At 40.0% G+C, this 22,533-nt stretch overlaps 1 protein-coding gene across 3 annotated transcripts in view; it reads left to right on the forward strand.

The window, feature by feature from the left end:
* The window catches only part of ULK4 (unc-51 like kinase 4), a 388,775-nt gene that overhangs the window by 25,142 nt on the left and 341,100 nt on the right, over positions 1–22,533 (forward strand). For 2 of the 3 annotated variants that reach the window (XM_073333131.1, XM_073333133.1), the window contains exons 8-15: positions 7,424–7,499; positions 7,970–8,062; positions 8,360–8,481; positions 8,639–8,708; positions 9,992–10,091; positions 12,390–12,494; positions 14,649–14,709; positions 21,149–21,330. In XM_073333131.1, the coding sequence (XP_073189232.1) occupies positions 7,424–7,499; positions 7,970–8,062; positions 8,360–8,481; positions 8,639–8,708; positions 9,992–10,091; positions 12,390–12,494; positions 14,649–14,709; positions 21,149–21,330 (809 nt within the window). Of the gene's footprint in view, positions 1–7,408; positions 7,500–7,969; positions 8,063–8,359; positions 8,482–8,638; positions 8,709–9,991; positions 10,092–12,389; positions 12,495–14,648; positions 14,710–21,148; positions 21,331–22,533 lie in introns of all 3 variants that reach the window. The other variant, XM_073333132.1, reaches the window with a different exon arrangement.

Here is a 22,533-nt window from a genome sequence, read left to right on the forward strand (position 1 = left end):
GTACTCATGAGTCACTTAACATTTGTGTTTTAGGTCTTTTACTTGTTTGATAAAATAAATATTAACTGTAAAATTAGGTGCAATCTTTCTCAGAACAAATCATTTACTTTGAATAATTTATATACTATGGGCCATCCTGCCATTCATCTATGTGTACAATTTCCACTGGAGTCAATAGAGACTAACCAATTTATTTGAGCATAAGCTTTCGTGAGCTACAGCTCAGTTCATCGGATGCATCCGATGAAGTGAGCTGTAGCTCACGAAAGCTTATGCTCAAATAAATTGGTTAGTCTCTAAGGTGCCACAAGTACTCTTTTCTTTTTGCGAATACAGACTAACACGGCTGTTACTCTGAAAACTGGATTCAATGGGATTTCTGCTCTTAGAAGGAGCTCCGAATATGACCCTGTATATGAATGTGTTTTTTAAATTCAATAAATGAAATCCCTCTGTGGTACGGGGAATTGACACACCTGGTCAATTATCAGATGCAATCAACTCTAGATTTTGGGAAGAAATTTCTTAAAGGATGAAATTCTACCCTTGTGCACATGTGCACAATTTTAATTAGGTTCAGAGAGTTGCGTGTGCATTTGAGGGCAGAATTTTTCCTCTTAAGCATCCTTTAAAATGCAAAAAGGTCATATTTAAAACTTTGGATTCATTCAGTGTGTGTTTTGAATATGTTTTTAAATTAAATTTAAGACATGGTTAATTAAAAATAATTGTATACAGCATACAGTTTAGTCTTTTGTTCTATAAGTAATGGGTTCTTCTTCTTCTTTGAATAGTGTCCTATGGGTGCATCCCCTGTGCTTTTGATTGGAAACTTTTTTCATAACAATGTGCGTTCGGCCTGTGCGTACATGCATGCTAGTTTGTGTCACGCCCTGTGAGTTGCTACATAGCTGTGCACAGGCAAACCTCCCTCAGTTGCTTCTCAACAGCCTCAGCTTGAGATGGAGCTCTGGCAGTTGTCCCCGTTGAGATTACTTCAGCTGTGTCCCAGTTTTTATTCTAGTGCTTCACTTATAGTAAGTGTTTGTGTAATTAGTTAGTAAGCAGTAGTAGCTTTAGCTTCCTAGTTTAAAGAAAAAAATAGGAAACTTCTCATATATTATATAGATAGATAAGTAGTAGATAAGTGCGTAGACAAGGTACCGGTAGTTCTTGTTCACTGGGAGGTTATGCCTGGTTCTCCTAGTTTAAAATGTCTGTCGTGCCAGGAGGCAATCCCGGTAAGTGATGGGTACTCCCAGTGCATCGATGGTCTCAGGGAATCGCACATTCCCAGAAGTGTAACTTCTGTCTGACATTGAGCCAGAAAATAAAGGGAGATTAAACTTCGTCTCCTCATTATAGTAAACTCGTTGCATCCATCTTCTGACCCAGGCCAAAGGACCCCTTCTGTACACCTGTCTCCAAGCAAGTCTGCTGCCTCCACTATTTCTAAGTCATGCTCCTCGAGGGCATTTAAGAGGAAGACCTCTCATAAGACTTCCAAAGATCATGCCCTGAGTTCACCAGGTAGGGAATTACCTCAAAAAAAGCCGAGGTTGTCGGAGTCTTCAACCAGGTCAGCATGCTCTGCTCTCCAATCTGGTACCTTTGAGGCTGCTGATTCCTCAGGTACCAAGGGCATTGTTAGCCAAAAGATGGCAAAGCCTTGGGTGTGGAGAGATCGTTGGGACCATCGGCAGACCAAGGTGGCAAGAAGTGCGCTTCCTCTGCTTCCTCGTTATCAAAGATGCCTGCTTGGGTTCCTACTGCATTTCCCTTGAAGCAGACAAGATTCACAGTACCTTCAGCTCCCTTGGCCACTACTACGTCTCTGCAAACCATGGACTTGGTACCAACAGCATGGTTGTTACCTCAGGAGTTTTGTTTTCCCTGAGACCTGGCTGAGGTGTCCAATTTTTCATTGCTCAGAGATAGGCAGCCTTCTTGTACTGCCCTCTCTGGGAGACCTGATCCTCAAGAAGAAACCTTTGAGGAGCAGGAGATAGAACTGATGAAGAGGTCTCTCTTCTGACCAACAGCTCCTCTTCATCTCAGGATGATGCAGTTCTGCCTCATCCTCCATCCTTGGAGAATGATTTTAAGCAGTTTCAGGATCTAGTCAAGAGAATTGCTGACTCCTTGCAGATCCCTATCGAGGAGGTTTAAAGCATCATAAGCTGCTTGACATCCTTCAGACAGTCTCATTTGCCCACGTAGCCTTGCCTGTTAATGTGGCCCTTCTGGACACACCTCATCTACTATTTCACCTACATGCAACAGAACAGATAAGAAATATTACTTTCCAGCAAAACACCTGAAGTTTTTATTTTCTCATCGCTCTCCTAATTCTTTGTGGACAATGCAGTTAATAAACGGGGAAGGTAGCACCACGCTAAATCTACGTCTATGACAAAGATCATAGCATTTAGACCTACTTGGTAGAAAATCTTATTAATCAGCCTCTTTACAATTTAGAATTGCCAATCTACTAGGTATTAATGGTGAAATATCATATAAATTACACCAAACTGAACTCTTTTGTTGACCGATTACTGGCAGAACATAGAGAGCAATTCCAGGCAATTTATTGTGGATGGCCAGCTGCCTTCCAGAACTTCACTACAAGCCTTACTCGATGCTGCTGATACTGCTGCCCATTCAATCTCTACGGTGGTAATTATGAGAGGGACTTTTGGCTCCAGATTTCCAAAAGAAGTCCAGAATACAGTGGAAGACTTCCCTTTCAGTGGGTCTAAACCAGGGGTGGCCAACCTGTGGCTCCAGAGCCATATGTGGCTCTTCAGAAGTTAATATGCGGCTCCTTGTATAGGCACCTACTCTGGGGCTGGAGCTACAGGCACCAACTTTCCAATGTGCCGGGGGGTGCTCACTGCTCAACCCCTGGCTCTGCCACAGGCCCTGCCCCCACTCCACCCCTTCCCGTCCCCTCCCCTGAGCCTGCCATGCCCTCACTCCTCTGCAGCCAGAGCCTCCTGCACGCCACAAAACAGCTGATCGGGACGTGCAGGGAGGGAGGTGGAGGCTCTGATCGGTGAGGCTTCTGGTGGGTGGGAGGTGCTGGGAGTGGCAGGGGGGGAACTGATGGGGGACTGCTGACATATTACTGTGGCTCTTTCGCAAGGTACATTGGTAAATTCTGGCTCCTTCTCAGGCTCAGGCTGACCACCCCTGGGCTAAACTGTTTGCAGATAGCGTGGATGAATCTCTGAGCACGTTAAAGGACTCCAGGGCTAGGTTGCTTTCTCTTGGGATCTATACACCTGCCTATAAGAGAAGGTTTAGCAAGACTCTGACAGCTCAGAGATCCCATCCTGTACAATTCTCAACCTCCTAGAGGTTGTATGAACCACATCAAAAAAGACAGAAATTCCAGAGACAGAAACTATCCGCCTCTCAGCCTTTGACCTCATACCCTTCCAGCTCCAAGCAGCAATTTTGGTGGGCTGACTGAGGTCTTGAATGACCATCCTCATCCTTACCAGCTGCACCAATTCAGCTGTCTTCTTCCCTTCAGCGACCACCTTTTACCACTTCAGGCAGGCTTCAGAGTCTATCCCCACAGACAAGTGGGTTTTGGAGATCATCTCCCCAGAGTACACCATCCACTTTACTACCCTTCCACCAACCAACCTCCCTGCCCAATGCCTCTTTAGGGATTCCTCTCATGAGAGCTTGCTTTGTGAGGAAATGGAGTCTCTTCTATACTTGGGTGCTATAGAACCAGTCCTTATGCAGCACAGAGGAAAGGGATTTTATTTAAGGTACTTCCTGGTACCAAAAAAAGAATGGCAATTGGAGACCCATTCTAGATTTGAGGTTACTCAACACTTATGTGAAAGCATCAAAATTCAAAATGGTGACATTTGCAGGTGATAATTGTGTCACTAGATCAAAGGAATTGGTTCTCAGCCCTTGACTTTCTGGATGCATATTTCCACATTGCGATCCCCCCCATCTCATAAATGATTCCTATGTGTTACTATTGGCCAGGATGCTCCTTTTTGGACTGTCATCTGTCCCGAGGGTCTTTTTGAAGGCCATGTCGGTAGTAGTGGCTCAGCTCCGCAGGAAAGGTATTTTAGTGGCCTCTTACCTGGATGATTGGCTGCTGAAGGGTCACTCTCTGGAATTAAGTTCATGGGTAACTTTTGAAGCCATAGATCTCTTCCTCAAATTGGGCCTACAATTGAACATTCAAAATTTCACTCTGAGCCCTGTACAAAACTTAGCATTCATAGGAACTCATCTCCGTTTAGTAACAGCAAGAGCCAAAGCACTGCACAGATTTGTGGCCTTTTCCGACATAGCAATACAATCCAGCACAGCCCCCAAAGCTTTGTTTTATATCAACTGGCAAGGAGGAGCAAGAGTCCTCTCCCTCTGTGCAGAGGCTGTCAAGCTTAGTAACCAGTGCATATGCAATCAGGTCATTGTCACAGGGGTTGTCTTCCAGGGGTTCAGAATGTGACCGTAGATGCATTTAGCAGGCACGTATTCCAAGAGTATGAATGGGAAATAGATTTCAGCATATTACACCACATATTCTGGCAATGGGGACCCCCCCAGATAGTCTTGTTTGCCACAGCAATAAACAAGAAATGTGCCCAGTTTTGCTCCACAGGCAGGCTGGGTCACCGATCCCTGGGGGATGCCTTTCACCTTCATTGGTCGTCGGATCACTCATATGCATTCCCACTGACTCCTCTAATAGCTGAAATTCTACTGAAAATAAAAGAAGACAAAGCCAGTCATCCTAATATTTCCGAGCTGGCCCTGACACACGTGGTTTCCTTACATAATACAGTTGGCCGTTTGCTCACTGGTCACTCTGCAGGCCAGTCTTCATCTCCTCTTCCAGGAAGGCAGAAAGATCCTACATCCCAGCCTTGAAGTTCTTCATCTCAAAACATGATTGGTCGATGGTTCATGGGATTAAAGACAACCTGCTCTGAGGAGGTGAGGTAAGAATAGTATTACCCAGCAGAAAATAGTCTACTACCCATACTCTTAAAAATGGACAAGATTTGACTGTTGGTGTGACCTCAAACGTACTCCACTGACTCCTCATTGCTGCCAGATATACTGGTCTGTGTCCTAACTCTAAAAAGTTTTAGGGCTATCGCTGAGCTCCATTAGAAGTCTCCTGTCAGCCATCGTGGCTTTATATTTTCTAGTAGAGCCTTATTCCCACCCTTTATTCCTTCCTGTTTTGCTCACCCAATGACAGTTAGGTTCCCAAGGGGGCTCGGAAATATTTCTTTCAGTCAAGCATCATACTCTAGTTTGGGAACTCAATCTGGTTCTTAAATGCCTTACAACACCACCATTTGAACAGATGGCTACCTGCTCACTTCTCCATTTAGTGAAAATGACATTCCTGATAGCCATCATGTCAGCATGACAGGTTGGGGAAATTAGAGCCCTTATGGTATCCCCTCCTTTCACAGTATGTTTTTTTTAAGGACAAGGTCAAATTTCTACGTAACGTTGTTGGGAGAGAATTGGATTTGATCTAATCTGCAGTCATCTTGTGCATTTAGCCTCTCCCTCCTCTCTCCAACCCCCCCACTCCCACCACCTGCCAGCTAGAATCAAGGACACCATAGAGTCAGGAGAAAAATCTGGCCTTGCTTAGGCAGAGAAAAAGAGCTGCAAGCTGCAGTTTTACTGATTGGGATAGATAAAGTGAAAGGACAGATTCATTGTGGGGGAAAGGGGAGAAGAAATATGGAAAACTGACCTCGATTCTGGTTTTTGTTTGCTGAAGTTACTTTGCTGATAAGGAGAATAAGGAATTGTTATTGGCTGTTGCGATGGAAATAACTCATAATAGCCTCTAATAGGCTATGTGCTTTGTCCAGAGGAAATCTATAGAGTGAGTTAGAAAGCATGCTTTGGAGCAGTCTGAGGAAACTTTTATTGGGGCAAGGAGCTGACACCTAAACTTCCCAGCAACTGGACGGAAGGAGGGCCCCCAGAAGCCTGACTGCTAATCACTCAAAACCATCTCAGTCTTTGGGTAATGATAAATGTTTGGGGTGTTCTGAACCTACTGCTACAGCACATGTGTGTGTGTGTCTTGTGTGTTTGAGACCTAATAAAAGAGTAGTTTTATGTTAAAGCACTCTTGTTTGTACCAATCATTTATGAGACAGAGGAACTGTGTCCCCAGTGATTTATTCCTGACATGATCTGGAGAGAAACAGTTAAATTACCACTGCTTTGGGTTCTGAAAACTGTGGGTAACAGTGTCCTCTGAATTCCAAATTAATCAACCCATTCACATGCCAGTTTTCCACGCTAAACCTCACCTAGATAAACAAGAGGCATTGTTGCATACCCTTGATGTCAGGAGAGCCCTGGCCTTCTGTCAGGATAGAACTCTAAACCCTTCAGAAAGACCCCAAATTGTTTGTCTCACTCACAGATAGATCAAAGGATCTGCAATCTCTAATCAAAAACTTTCCAAGTGGATTTCCAACTGAATTAATTGCTATGAATTGCATAATATTCAAGCACCTTCGGACATATGAACTCACTGTATGAAATTCATTTCTACTTCTTCACCATTTCTCAAAAAGGTGTCCACTACTGAAATATGTAAAGCTGCTACTTGGCTTCTATGCATCCATTCGCTGAACACTGTGCAATAACTTGTGACTCTACAGCTGAGTCAAACACAATATCAGAAGTATTTTCTTCCATACTGGACTTGACTCCAAAGCCCCTCCTTAAAGCAGGGCTACTCAATAACCCCCAGAGTGGAGCACCGGAGGGACACTACTCGAAGAAGAATAAATGGTTTCTCACCCTGTGCAGTAACAGCAGTTCTTCAAGATGTGGTCTCTATGGATGCTCCATTACCTGCACTACTCCTTCTCTGTTATAGGGCTTTGCTGTAGAGAAGGAACTGAGGTTGGTTCACCCATGCCGTACTATATAACAATGGCATGAAGCTGACTAGCGTAGTTGCATGGGCTAAACGGACACTGCCATGAGAAATTTCCAATCAAAGGCACAGGGGGTGCAAACACAAGTAGGGTGGAGCACCCATAGAGGGACACATCTTGAAAAACTACATTTACTGCACAGGGTGAGTAACCATTTCTTTTATACAGTATGAGAATCTTCCCAATGTGAAGATTTGCTTTTAGAAACTTTTAAAATTACAGCTGCTTAGTAACTGGAAGCGTCTGTTGCATATGCTGTCTTAGGTTCTGGTTGTGTAATCATATACAATCTGTACCCATGTATACCCCATTGTCTTTAGTGACTAATAGCAGGAACAGGACCTATATATAGGATAACTCTATATTTCTTCTATTATTTATATAATCATTCTAGTTTTAGGCTAGTTTATTTTTATTACCAATATTATTTGAAGTTCTTCTGTTTACAGGTTCTGCTCTTCCCAAACCTTCTTCACACTTCCTTAGTTTGCTGGATGGTTTGCTTCAAAAGGATCCTCAAAAGAGGTAAAGCAGTCTAATGCAGGACAATTAATCACATATTATGTTTTCTCCTCTTCCGAAAAGCGATGACTATTGCAATACTGAATTCATGTCATTTTGCAGATTACATCTGCAAAGAGATGTAATTGTCTGTTTTGAATATGTTGCAATTAATTAATATAGTTTTCGTTGAAAGATTTGTGCCGAGTGTTTTGATTAAATTACTCTGATACGAAACAAATAGACACCAGGATAATGGTACTGGTGGCAATTTTAGAATCCTATAAAATTTAAAATCAGTCCAAACTTGTTTTGAAAGTGGGAGAAGAGCAGTTAAAATATCTATTTTACTGGGCTTCTGACTCATAAATGGTATGATTACATTGTTACATAATAACAAATTTGCCAGTCACTGAGAAATTCATAGAATATTAAATCATGGCACTGTATTGTAGTGCTGTTTCAGGCTCTCTTTATTCTATTGTATTACAAAGATTGAACTGGACAGACCTGTTACAGCATCCATTCTGGAAAGATGCTTTCAGCAGATATGATGATTCCACAAACAGCCAGGACATAAGCTCAAGGTACAATATGTTCAGTGAAAATAACATTTTATAATAAATATAAGGAGACAAATATCCTTTTGTACTATTAAAAAAACTGTTTTCTGGTCATTATTTGTATTTTTCTTTTAATTTAGAAAAATGTTTTTAAAATTTTGTTACATTTGTGCTATGCAAGTATTGTATCTTGAATCTTGTCTCTTGAAACTTATCTATCACTGATGCGAACACTAGTGCAAATATAAAAACACTATAGTATTGATTTTTGAAGGATGTTAAGTAACTAGTATCTAACTAGCATCTCTTATTAAACAACAGTGAAAACATGGAGTTGTTTGCATCTAGAGATACCAAGGACTCATTGGATACCCATAAAAATTCGAATGACATATCATCCTCAAGAGCAGATAATAAACAACTTAATAAATCTTTCAAACTAGGTAAGATTATGTATTGCTATTATTGTCTCATTTCAAATGAGTGTGTTCTGTAAATCCGATCAACCTCGTAATCCCAGCAGTATGTCTGTTCCATAAATTTTATTCCTCATAATCTTTAAATTAGTGAGTTCCATGTTTTTTGTTTTGTTTTTAACAGAAAATCCATCTGAATTGCGGCCTAAAAGCGCCCCTGGTGGTGAATCAAATGAGTCCATATTTCTTCTTAGGTATGATAAACTACAGAGCAATTAAACTAGAAATGAAAAAATGTATGGAGTATCTTCTTAGATGTATTATTTTTTAATTAAAAGAGCACAGGCTGAAATGCAGTATTTTTATGCAAGCAGATTGTTTCATGATTCTGTAGGGAAAATTGTGTTTAGATAGTTAGTATAAAGAAACCCTCGAGATGTTGTAGCCCACAATTTAAATATTGCTGTATTTTACTGTTTTTCATAGCAATATCTTGTAATCTCTGGGCTGTTCTGCTAAACAGGATTAGAAAAATTTAGGTTTTTCTGTTATTCATTACTTTTATTCTTTTCTTGTTTTATGTATGCACAAATGATCTTTACCATTTAAGAAGCAATTCAAAATTGCTTAATAGGGTGGAGGGTCTGAAGCTTGCAGTTTCAGCCAGGCCAACAAATAGTGCCTGCAAAGACCTGTCAGTTGTGCTGCATAGGCTATCAGTCGCTATGTGTGCTATTTGTGCAATGTGCCACAGGAGCCATTAAATAAAAACGGAAACAATGAGTTTTAGTTGGTGAGGGCCTATTGTGTGTGGTTTTTTGCATTTGCCTCAAGGCAGGAGAGATTCATTTTTGATATAAGAGCCTTAGTTTCTGTCCACATGAAGCAGACGCTTGCTTGTTTAAAAACAGCCCTCCCTCACCATTCACTAATGTAGCAGAAAGATCTGTCCAAAGCAAGGATTACATTGGAGTAAAATCCAAACACCTTGCTTGGTTAATCTACCAATAATGAATTCAGTACTGAATCTGTTTTTTATCACAACACCCTGGTCTCTCCTTGTGTGTCTTCCTAATCTTCTCGGTGACTCTGAAAAAATTTTATGAACAAACAGCATTTTGAAAATGAAAAGAATGAATACAAAAACCGTCAGGATACTTGTCAGTTTCAATGCTTCCCAGCTCTAAACAGCCATCAGTGAGAATGGAAGAACAGTGTAAAGTGCATTGCAATCCAGCAAGTTAATCACCTTGAGATATTGTTTGGTGACTCCTCACATTTAGGAGATGGGATTTTAATATGACTACATCCTTTGGTTTGGAGGGTTGATGGTGCGGAAAAAAACAACAAACTATTACGGGAGATTTAAAAACAGGAAGTATATATTGGGTTGATGGAACAAATATTCTGCCTGTCAGCCTTGACGCTTTCCCCACACAAATGGGAATTACGTAGAGGTTTCATAATCCTGAATATGTTGTGTAATCCATGAAAGTTAATCGGCACTCTTCTTTCATTTTTGTCTCCTGTCTCTCAGCTCTCGTCCCACTCCGAGGACTAGCACTGCAGTAGAAATGAGTAGTGCTACTGCTGCCTTAACTCAGAATTCGGCACAAAGAACTTTACGTTTGGCAAAGGTGAGGAGATTGTAATATTTCCATAGTTACGATTTCATCCTGGATTCCATTATAAAGCCAGCTGGGCACTCCTTTCCCCCTTCAAATTAAAAACAAAAAATCCCCAAACCTACACATTTACTGAATTTTAAGATCAGTTCTCAGGGCAGCTGTTCATTACAGCAGGGGCCAAAATTGCCCCGGACTAGTCCAAAATTTGGGAGCTCAGCGTCTATTGCCCTCTAATTAAGAGAAATAAGAGATTGCCAGACCAAGACATAAATTAATTAAATAAAAAGGGTAATGTTACTGTAGAATGTTACACAAACATTCAAAAACATTATTACCAGGAGTGTTATAGTTTAAAAAAAAAAATTAAAAAATTTTACATTGAGAAAAGATAAGGTAATATAAAGAAAGTTTCAATATTGTTACAGTTGATACATTATCTAAAAAAACTCCCGCATGTATGAAAATTAACAGTAGATATTTCAAGAACAGTCTTAACTCTGACCTGTAAGGCATAGCTCTCAAGAAATGTAATAGTTCAAGTTCTGAGTTATAAGAAGATGGTGTAACACATCTTCGGTGGAAAGAGGACTAATGTATCTGTTACAGTAACTAAATTCAGTTGCACCAGACTACAGAAACTGTATCTTTAAGGCGTATTGCACACACCTCTTTCAATTTCAGAATACTAACATTTTAGTTAATTCTGTAGTATCGCTATTGCAGAAAGATCACTGTTTTGTGTATATAGAACTGATATACCTTATGTTATAGTATGTAAAATTTCTAAAATAGTTTGATAGAAGTATAATGTGCTATTTTTATACTAGTCTTTTTGTGTAACATACAATACTTATTAAACACATTAGCGAGTAACTGCATTGCGTGGGGTGGGGGAAGAAATAGGAGTTAGTGTTAAGGTTATTACTGGAAAGTCTAATGTTAATTTTCACATATGTAGATATTTCTTACAAAATATATAAATTGTAAGACTACTCAAAATTTCATGTACCTTATCCTATTTTCTCATTTTGTATGACTTTTAAAAGGTGGGGATTTTAAAAGCTGTTTTTTCTTGATACTTATATTTTCTGTTTTTTGTTTTTAACTTAATGTTGCAATATTAACTTTTAAGTTACAGGGTTTGGTTTTGTTTTTTTGATGAACAGTTTTGTTTTTTTTAAAACAAACATGTAGCTATGTCTGAAATAAATTGATTTTTATTTTTACTTATCGACCTTTGCTGCTCAAAAGGAATATGTTAATATTTTAATTACCAATCATAAAACACAGCTGATAGTTTTATTCATCCAACTGCATTTGACATTTATGAGAAAATTGGAGTTGCTATTCTTTCCCAAGAGTATGTTTACTCAAAACACTGGTAATTACCACAGATTGTCTCATAAAATAAAAGGATTAGATTTAAATGTGATTTTAGAGACCATGATGATGTTAATCTAAACATTTATATAACTGTTGATTGTAAGTTCCCAATTTCCTTTTCTTTATTTTTAAAAAGGCTGTTGAAATCTTGGGCTATAATCCTTCAAAGATTTATTCACACTGACCCTGAATGGGACTATTCACAGTGTATAAAGTTAAGCACCTGAATACATTTTGGCAAAATTGTGGTGTTGGTAATTGGGTATGGTGGGGTGTATAAATACCCCCCACCCCCATGAACATTAAAAAGATGTACCAGATAAAGAGAAATGGGCATTGTCCATACAAAACATGTTCACTGAGTAAGAAAAAACTCCAAAGAATAAAAAGGCGTCACTTCTGCTCGGTGGGGGAGCGGCCGCTGCCCCGGTCCCCCCCAGCTATGCTACTGTTCGAGAGATGCATAAACCATATAATTGGCATGTAAATACCTGTTCTTTCATATGAGATTTAGGAAAAGTGTGTCTGTAAGTTGGTGGGAATTTTTAAAAAAAAAAAAATGTAATAGAATATGCAGCAGTAACTGGGGTGGGGATAATGAATATAAGGCCCTGATTCTGGAAAGACTTTTAGGACTTGGGCAAGTCACGTAATCTCTTTTTGTCTCAGCACCCTTTGTCCGACTAGTCTATTTCTATTAGATCAGCATCTTTCTCTTACTGTATGTTCGTATAGTGCCCACCACAGTGGGACCTGATCTTAGTTAAGGAATCTATTCACTACCATAAAGCAAATAATACAAACACTGAGTATTTGTGTTATCCATACAATACAGTTTGGTAATGTTTAAAAGAAATATTGCTGCAAAAAATTTTGAAAAGTTTTCTTACAAACCTGACTACTGTATTTTTGTTGTTGTTCTAGGGTAAAAATGGACACTCAAGCCAGCAGGACATGGAGTCCAAGATGAAAGAGCTCATCTACACAGAGTCAGACCTTTTTGTAACTCCTATTCTTGACAATCCAAAGGTATGGCAAAGTAAAATACTAAAGAGTAGATTAAGGAACTTGCTGTGCTGTGTATTGCACAAATAAATCTTTAAATGGGGCAACCACTCTTTTCCTTTCCTTTATTGTTCTCATTGCCTTTATTGTTCTCTTTTTTTTCCTTTCCTTTATTGCTCCACCCAGTCAACTGCTAATTCTTTTGACAAGATTTCTGCAGTTTTTATGGCCCTATTATACAATCAGTATGGAGAACTGATTTATCTGGGGATCAAATATTAATCTGAAAGGGTTTCCCATAATTAATGGAAGCTACTAAATGTTGCATTCGGTGCCCTTACAGATTTACCTTTTGATATCTTGCATTCACTTATTAAACTCTAGTAACATATAGTCATGACAGATATTTATTTATAGGTATGCCTGTTAAAATTAAACTTTGTAGAGGTAGGTGTCTTCTCACTGGATACTAATCCTTTTACACTAGGATTTAGATTTTCACACTGTCCATTTGTCTCTGTTTTGTCTTTGATAGTGCATTTCATCCATGAATTCACTGGCCAGGGAAACTGTGTTAGCATCTTTCCAGTTAAGGCCACTTAAACATGATTCTAGTTAACCTGGTTTAAACTCAAGTGTAGGCCAGTCCAAAATATCCTGCTGTGTACCATGATAGGCCCAGGAGCAGGTGACATTTAATGATCAGGTAGGGTTTGGTTTGGTTTGGTTTTTTTCTCATGACAGAGCCTGGCCTTTTTTTGTCAAGTCTGAGACATTTTCCTGGAAAAAATTTCTTTTACCAAAACTTTGACTCCACCATTTGTTTGAGAGCAGTTTGCCAGGTAAATATTACTTTCAGGTAAAACACCAGGGAATAAAAGGACATGATACTTCTTCAGCAGAGTTTTCTACAATCTCTGGTAGTTAATCAAGCCTAATGTTAACTGTGAATTTTAAAAATCTGCTTCTGCCTTCAGTGGGAACTCTGGTTTTGGCCAATATAAATAAGAGAGGTTATTGAGGAAAACACTTGGCTGATTTTTTTTTTTTTCCCCAATGAATTGATTCGATATGGACATGGAAACAGTGAGATGCATACACTGTAATTTGGATTCCAAACTGGGACCTCATGGGTCAGAGCCATATCTTTGGGAAAAGGTGTTGGCCTTGCTGTTTCTGGGCAGTTGGTCATGGTAAAGTTTAACCAGGAGAAGAATAGGGCACTGGAACTGTTGTTGGTTTAGGGACTTGGCCATGTGCAGGAACTCTGGTTCTTATGGTCAGTGAACACTTGGACCTGATGGTGGGCCCTTTCCAAGTAGCGTTGCTGCTCTTCAAAGGTGATTTTAATTGCCAGGAGCTCTTGTCAAAGATCTTGTTGTTTTTTCTCAGTATGGGTGAGCTTCCTCAAGTAGTAGGTGATGTGGTGCAGTATTTGCCTTTGGGATAGGACTCCCCTGATTGACATACTGAAGACATCTGCTTCCACAACGAAAGCTTGAATTGCACCTGGGTGGGCCAGTTCTGGAGCTGTGGTGAAGGCAAGCTTTGACTGCTTGAATATGTGCTGGGCCTTGGGTGACCAATGGAACTGCATGTTTTTCTGGAGTATGGCAGTAAAGGGCTTGGCTTGTCTTTTGGAAAATTCTAAATGAACCTCTGGTAGAAGTTTGTGAAGCCTAATAAACACTGTAGGCCATGGATGTTGCGGGGGCTGTCCAGTTGTGAGCAGCCTGGCCCTGTTTGAGCTTGGTGAAGGTCATCAAAGATGGCTGACATCAATTGGAGAAAGGTGGCCCAGTTTGACAGCACTTGGGTATGGCCTTCCGGAGGGGGGGTGGTGTGGGCAGGCAATCAGCTGCTTTGGGACTCTGCCAGTTGGACCTCCAGGGTGGTGCCTCACACTGGGGCTGGGCTACATGGGTCTCAGGTAAGCTACTGATAGCAGGCTGCTAGGTAGGCTGTGGAGCGTGACTGCTCTCATGAACCTTGTGGGCCTGGGTTCTAGGCCTGTGGCTCATTGACACTTAAATTATAATGGTGGGAGTGGCTTGTATTGGGTTCATGTGCCAAATATATTTTTGTCTATCTGTGTCTGTGTTTATATGTTTCTCTACTTTAAAGACATTTACAAATGCTTTTAAAAAATCACTGTTTTTTCTATTTTGTTTTTTCCAGATAATGAAACAAGCACCAGTTAGATTTGACTTGAAAATGTTACATATACCGGCACATTCAGGTACAGTCCTGATGAAGTTGATAAAATGTGTAAGTGCTTCACATGATAGCACATACTTACATAACATGTTTTCATTTTCTTCATAATTTTCCATCTGAATAGTTTCCCGTTGATTGCAATTCATAACTTTCCTAGTGCATCTGAAGAAGTGAGATTTTTACCCATGAAAGCTTATGCTCAAATATATCTGTTAGTCTTTAAGATGCCACGGGACTCCTTGTTGTTTTTGTCTAGGTGATAATGAATCTCATGCATATATTCGAGGAAGAATTGGTAATTGTTTTACAATGTAGTTTGTTATATTAAATGCTAAATGTTTGAAAGAAAATTTGAGATCATTTTCTATTGTGTTTATACCGATTTCAAAGAGAATGTATTATTCATGGGTTGCAGAGCTCAGCCTACAAGAAAGCAAGACTTATTAGGCCCTATTTAGAAAATAGCAAACCAAAAAAATAAGCACTCAAATCCAGTTGTTATACTAAAGCTATGGACAACTTTAGTTGCTTCTGACATTGATTAATTTTTTATTTAAAACCTTTAGGAAATAAATGAATACAATATGTATGTTTTTTGTGGAATAACTCTCTCCATTTGGAATTGCTTAGACTTTTGAAAATCAGATCACTTTATTTAGATGGCTCCATAAGGACTTTGAAGCCTGTCCTTTTGAAAATCTTGGATGGGACTCTCCCAGGGTTTGGGAGTTAGTGTGTTCAACTGTGCTGATCAAAGTCCCAACATTTTCCAGCAGACAGCTGGAGTGTATGAGAGCCTGATCACATGTGACTCAGCTCCGTGTCTTTTTATGCTGTTAAATCTAGGGCGAAAAAGTTCATCCCTTTACAGTGAACTGCATGATTCAATGACTTAACTACAGAAATTCACTATACAAGGGTTTTTTACTCTAGTTGCATCAAATTTATTCGCAGAACACAGTCAGATGTTAGGGAAAATTAAGTATGAATTACATATGAAAACCAAGTTAAAAATGTTAAAAATACTATTAGGGTTCCAAAGTCAAGCACTTGAAACTTATGAAATGACAGAATTAAGGTTACCTGTGCAACTTTAATTCAGTCCACTTGTGCATATGCATTACAATAGAGTCTATAATTACACAATCATATACTATTCTTTTCAGTCCCAGTTTCTTCCCTCCTGACTCTTCATTGGACCTGATTTTATGCTTCCCTCCAGCCCCCCACCAACTCCCAGTCTCCCCCTCTGGGCTCTTCATCCAGTTTTCCCCCTGCTCTGTTTCTTACTCCCAGTCCTGTTTTTCAGCCAGTCCCAGTCCTCCCCATCTCCTGGCTTGTCATTTTGATCAGCGCTCTCACTCACAAACAACTGACTCCCAGTTCCTCCCCCCATTTTCCTCATCATCTGTGTCTCCTTGCTCAACTGTTCTGAGCCTTTGTTCCCCGCCCCCCCGGTCCCAGTCTGTTTCATTGACCAGCTAGTCCCAGCCTCTTCCCCTAGAGAGCTGCCAGTAACAGTTTCTCTTCCCACCCTCTAGTTCCAGTCTCACTAGACTCCTTGTCTCAATCTATTCTTTTCCCCCATCCTCAGTCTAGCTCTTGTCCTTACTCAAATCAGATTAGGCAGCTTGCTCCTCCATGCTGCCAAGGTGCCAGCAAGAAGGGTCTCTGAGAGCACAGGAGAGACACTCCCTGCTTGTCCCCACCCTGCCCCAGAGTAGCAGTTACAGGGAAAGTCCAGCTTCATTCCTGTTTTTATTGGACTGGCAAATGCTCACTTGCTCTTCAGGGATGGTGAATGTGCATTCTGGTGAGCAATAGAAGCTATGAGAGACGAGAGCATGTGCAGTGAGGTTGGAATCTTTGGAGATTTTTAGCTGCTAAAATTAAAGAAACCTCTACTGAGCATGTGAAAACTGAGAGTTTTCAAAGGTTTCTAATTTGATAATATTTGGATGGATTTTCATGGACAGCAAAAGTCACATCCCTGACCCATTTCAAGTCCCTGCTCCAAAGCATGGAGGTACTACACTTTTTAAAAGGTTGCCAGAATTTCTTAACATGGGCAAAACATTCTTGGAAAGGGTTGAACTGTTTTGGCAGACATTTTCCAGGCAGATACCTGGCATGGAAGATTTCAGCCCAAATGCTTTAAAGCTTTGCAACTAATAAGGGTCTTATGATGGGAAGAGTTGCTGAACCATAACAAAAGATGGCACTACAAGTCCTACCTATAATTGTGAAATGCTCCTAATGCCCAGTATTGTTGGGGTTTGGGATTGTTGGGGTTGTTGGGGTTTTTTGTGGGGGGGGAGGGTTGTGGGTTTTTTTGTTTTGTTTTTTGTTTTTGGCATCAAGTGAAGTTTTTTATAAAAAAACAAAAGGCTGATTGTTATCAGGAAAGTAATACTAGTTCCTTTGGACTATTTCCTTTTGGTCTATTTACGGAGGTATTGTTAAAATATATTATGTTTGAAGATGAATTTCAGCCAAAAATATGTTCCTTTTGGAATTCAGGTGGCATCTCGCCCTCGTAAATTTTTCCTTCTCAGCTCTTTATGGTGGGAGTAGGGAATGAGGAATAATGTAAGATTCTGTTCCGTTTGGTATGATCCATATATTGAGCAGTGATTTTGTTGTAATATAGTATCCCTTGGCCCCAAACAGCAACAAATACTTTCTGTAGGATAAAGTCATAGTTCAAAGTTTTCACACTTGGGTGATTAAAGGTAGACAGGTTTCAGAGTAGCAGCCGTGTTAATCTGTATTCGCAAAAAGAAAAAGGAGTACTTGTGGCACCTTAGAGACTAACCAATTTATTTGAGCATAAGCTTTCGTGAGCTACAGCTCACTTCATCAGATGCATTCAGTGGAAAATACAGTGAGGAGATTTATATACACACAGAATATGAAAAAATGGGTGTTATCATACACACTGTAAGGAGAGTGATCACTTAAGATGAGCTATTACCAGCAGGAGAGCGGGGGTAGGGAGTGATGGGGGGGAAGAAAACCTTTTGTAGTGAGAATCAAGGTGGGCCATTTCCAGCAGTTAAACAAGAATGTCTGAGGAACGGGGGGGGGGGGGCGAATAAACATGGGGGAAATAGTTTTACTTTGGGAGTGGATGAGTCATTACACAGTCTCTATTCAAACCTGAGTTAATTGTATCCAGTTTGCAAATTAATTCCAAATCAGCAGTGTCTCGTTGGAGTCTGTTTTTGAAGTCTTTTTGTTGTAATATTGTGACTTTTAGGTCAGAGATCGAGTGACCAGAGAGATTGAAGTGTTCTCCGACTGGTTTATGAATGTTATAATTCTTGCCATCTGATTTGTGTCCATTTATTCTTTTACGTAGAGACTGTCCAGTTTGACCAATGTACATGGCAGAGGGACATTGCTGGCACATGATGGCATATATCACATTTGGCAGATGTGCAGGTGAATGAGCCTCCGATAGTGTGGCTGATGTGATTAGGCCCTATGATGGTATCCCCTGAATAGATATGTGGACGCAGTTGGCAACGGGCTTTGTTGCAAGGATAGGTTCCTGGGTTAGTGGTTCTGTTGTGTGGTGTGTGGTTGCTGGTTGTTTCAGGTTGGAGGGCTGTCTGTAGGCAAGGACTGGCCTGTCTCCCAAGATTTGTGAGAGTGATGGGTCACCCTTCAGGATAGGTTGTAGATCCTTGATGATGCGTTGGAGAGGTTTTAGCTGGGGGCTGAAGGTGCTGGCTAGTGGCGTTCTGTTATTTTCTTTGTTGGGCCTGTCCTGTAGTAAGTGACTTCTAGGTACTCTTCTGGCTCTATCAATCTGTTTCTTCACTTCAGCAGGTGGGTATTGTAGTTGTAAGAATGCTTGATAGAGATCTTGTAGGTGTTTGTCTCTGTCTGAGGGGTTGGAGCAAATGTGATTGTGTCGTAGAGCTTGGCTGTAGACAATGTATCGTGTGGTGTGATCTGGGTGAAAGCTGGAGGCATGTAGGTAGGAATAGTGGTCACTAGGTTTCCATTATAGGGTGGTGTTTATGTGACCATCGTTTATTAGCACTGTAGTGTCCAGGAAGTGGATCTCTTGTGTGGACTGGACCAGGCTGAGGTTGATGGTGGGATGGAAATTGTTGAAATCATGGTGGAATTCCTCAAGGGCTTCTTTTCCATGGGTCCAGATGATGATGAAGATGTCATCAATATAGCGCAAGTAGAGTAGGGGCATTAGGGGACGAGAGCTGAGGAAGCGTTCTAAGTCAGCCATAAAAATGTTGACCTACTGTGGGGCCATGCGGGTACCCATAGCAGTGCCTCTGATTTGAAGGTATACATTGTCCCCAAATGTGAAATAGTTATGGGTGAGGACAAAGTCACAAAGTTCAGCCACCAGGTTTGCCGTGACATTATCGGGGATACTGTTCCTGACGGATTGTAGTCCATCTTTGTGTGGAATGTTGGTGTAGAGGGCTTCTACATCCATAGCGGCCAGGATGGTGTTTTCAGGAAGATCACCGATGGATTGTAGTTTCCTCAGGAAGTCAGTGATGTCTCGAAGATAGCAGGGAGTGCTGGTAGTGTAGGGCCTGAGGAGGGAGTCTACATAGCCAGACAATCCTGCTGTCAGGGTGCCAATGCCTGAGATGATGGGGCGCCCAGGATTTCCAGGTTTATGGATCTTGGGTAGCAGATAGAATACCCCAAGTCGCTGTTCCAGGGGTATGTCTGTGCGGATTTGTTCTTGTGCTTTTTCAGGGAGTTTCTTGAGCAAATGGTGTAGTTTCTTTTGGTAACCCCCAGTGGGATCAGAGGGTAATGGCTTGTAGAAAGTAGTGTTGGAGAGCTGCCGAGCAGCCTCTTGTTCATATTCCGACCTATTCATGATGACGACAGCACCTCCTTTATCAGCCTTTTTGATTATGATGTCAGAGTTGTTTCTGAGGCTGTGGATGGCATTGTGTTCTGCACGGCTGAGGTTGTGGGGCAAGTGATGCTGCTTTTCCACAATTTCAGCCCGTGCATGTCGGCGGAAGCACTCTATGTAGAAGTCCAGTCTGTTGTTTCGACCTTCAGGAGGAGTCCACCTAGAATCCTTCCTTTTGTAGTGTTGGTAGGAAGGTCTCTGTGGATTAGTATGTTGTTCAGAGGTGTGTTGGAAATATTACCTGCCAAAATACAGTATGAATGTAAATAAGTGATCTGCTGTTCAGAGGTGCTTAGCACGCACAACTTTCATTGTCTCTTCAAAGGGAACTAAAGGTTCTTAACAGCTCTTGGATTCCAGGCTGCTTATTTAGGTGTCTGAATGTAGATTGAGGTATCTGCCTTTAAGCATCCAACTTTGAAACTGTTCACTATGGAGCTGAATAGTTTGATCTGCATTACAAATGGGTTCCAGTGTCATTTGCTATACAATAGCTGGATATAATTTATTTAACAACTGGACGATTGTGTTTGAGGCTATAAAACTAGCATAGTTTGCAGGTTTTTTATTTTTGCTGGCAAACAACTGTTTGGCTAGTGTTAGAATATCTTGTAAAAAGATGCTTAGCCTGGTGCTGAATATCAACACTGAGGGCTAAACTTTTCCTTTTCAAAGATGAGAATCAAGGTTAAAATAAATACCCAAAGTCTGATTCTCTTCCTGCTTACGCTGGTGTAAATCAGGAGTGCCTTCTTTGAAGTCAGTGGAGTTATCCCAGTGTAAAATTGGTGTAAGACAGAAGAGAATTAGTCCCCTTAAATATTGCCAAGAACAATCAACACATTCACTATGAAAATGTCTGGATACCATTTACAAAAATAAATATATTTTTAGGGGTGCAACAAGGAATGGACAGGATTGCTTAGCTCTATGGAATGAAAGAATTTTCATGGCTTTCCTTGAAAGTCATGAAATTAATTCTAATCCCAGCTGCGATATGACTCTCTTGTTCAAGTCACTTAGGCCCTGATGCTACAACTGTTTAAGCACATGCATACCTGCACACATGCTTCAAATAAGTTGTGATTCTGAGCAAATTCCTCAGACTTTTTTACTTAATTTTTGCTTTATTGTTGTTCTGGCAAACTCCCATTGATGAAATCTGATTAAAAATTAAAGAATGAATGAGGACAGTATCACTTCCTATAATCCATGGGAAGGCAGTGTGGGTTTACTTAAGCAAGGACCAAATGAAAACTGTAAATAAGAACCTAATGGATTTTGCTCTTTGAAAATAGTTTTGTATAGATCTGTTATGTATTATATCCCCTTTTTTCTCTTGGTCTTTTTGATAATTCTCATAATTGTATTCTAATAAAATTAAATTCTTTGATATTTACGATGACATTAAGGCAAAGTTGTGATTGTATCCAAAAGTTTTAAAATTACTTTGGTTCATGTGGACATAACTATATTTTAGTATTTAAAAGTAAAATCAAAGGTGTCCATTCATAATTTTTAAACAGCTGCTGACATTTTTTGTGTACAGTTGAGAAGCTATTATCTCTGAAAGAAATGGACTGGAATGATTTTTTGCAACAAGTGTGCTCATTGGTTGACTCCACTGAGAAGAACACAGGGGCAACACGAGCTAAATTGAATTTGCTGTGCTATCTGTGCACTGTGGCTGGCCACAAGGAAGTAGCAACCAGGTTAATCAGCTCACAGCTGGTAAGTAGTAAAGTTCCCGGAGAGTCAGCATGGTTCACATACCAGCCATTGCAGCAAAAGTCAGCTGCCTTTAGCACTGGTGCCCTTTACTTCTATTTTAAGAACCTGTTGGTATAAAAACACATGCAGTACAGCCAATTAAGGACAAAGCAATGAAATGTACCAATTAGGTTTCTTGAAAAGAAGTTATGGAGCATTGTCTGTCTCTTAGACTCCAGATGAATTTGTTGGTTATAATTCGCTACATTAATAGAGTTAATTAAATAATTATTTAAACTGTCTCCAACATTAATAGCACCTTGAAATGTTTAAGATGCTATAAATTGTTATTTATAAAAGCTGTAACACAGAAAACTGCTCTTGGAAAAAAATGTGCATATCAAAATGTTAGACAATCCTCCTTGACCATACCTTTATAGACGGTAAACATGTTTTCTAAAACATATACAACCATTAAGGAAACAAACTGCATGTGGAAATCAGTTTTGCTGGTCTCTGCGTGGTGGCATAATTCATTTTTCAGTCATGGGTATGCAAAAATAGCAAAAGCTTGCACTTCCCTTCTCTGTATTTTAACTATGGAAGTGATCTACACACTCTCAGAATTATTATAACAAACTGCCTTTTTAAATAAGTTTACAGCTTTGAATTTTGAGGTTTTTTTCTTTAGTTTATTTTGTTTGACTGAAGGTAAACATTCATGGCCTAATTTCCCCTTATTTACATGTGTGCCACTAACTCCATTGAAGTCAAATTCTGCCCTCAATAAAGTCATTGCAATTATAGTGGAGTAATAAGGGCAGAGTTTTCCCACACATGCATTAGACTAAATAAGATCATAACAGTTGGGGACAGACACATATTAGATCATAGAGTCTGTGTGAGGGCTGGAAACAGTCCTGACAGATGGTGTGTTGAATACTCAGTTGATACTAGACTTGATATTAGCCAAAACAATTGTATTGCAGAGTAACGTAGAATTTGTAAGCTGGTTGTTTGGTTTGTTTAGTTCAGATGAATAGCCATTTGTGTGTTTACCTTTGTGTGTGTTGGCAGATCACAATTTTTCTAGTATATATTTATTTTTATCTGGTGAATATATTTTTAAGCAAAGCTTCAAAAAATTTCTCACTTTTTTTTTTTAAACGTTAGGAACATAAACTTTGAAGATTTTTTCCAAACTGTCAATACATCCTTTTGAGT

This window comes from Lepidochelys kempii, chromosome 2 (assembly GCF_965140285.1).
Source record: "Lepidochelys kempii isolate rLepKem1 chromosome 2, rLepKem1.hap1, whole genome shotgun sequence".
Classification (NCBI taxonomy): domain Eukaryota; kingdom Metazoa; phylum Chordata; order Testudines; family Cheloniidae; genus Lepidochelys; species Lepidochelys kempii.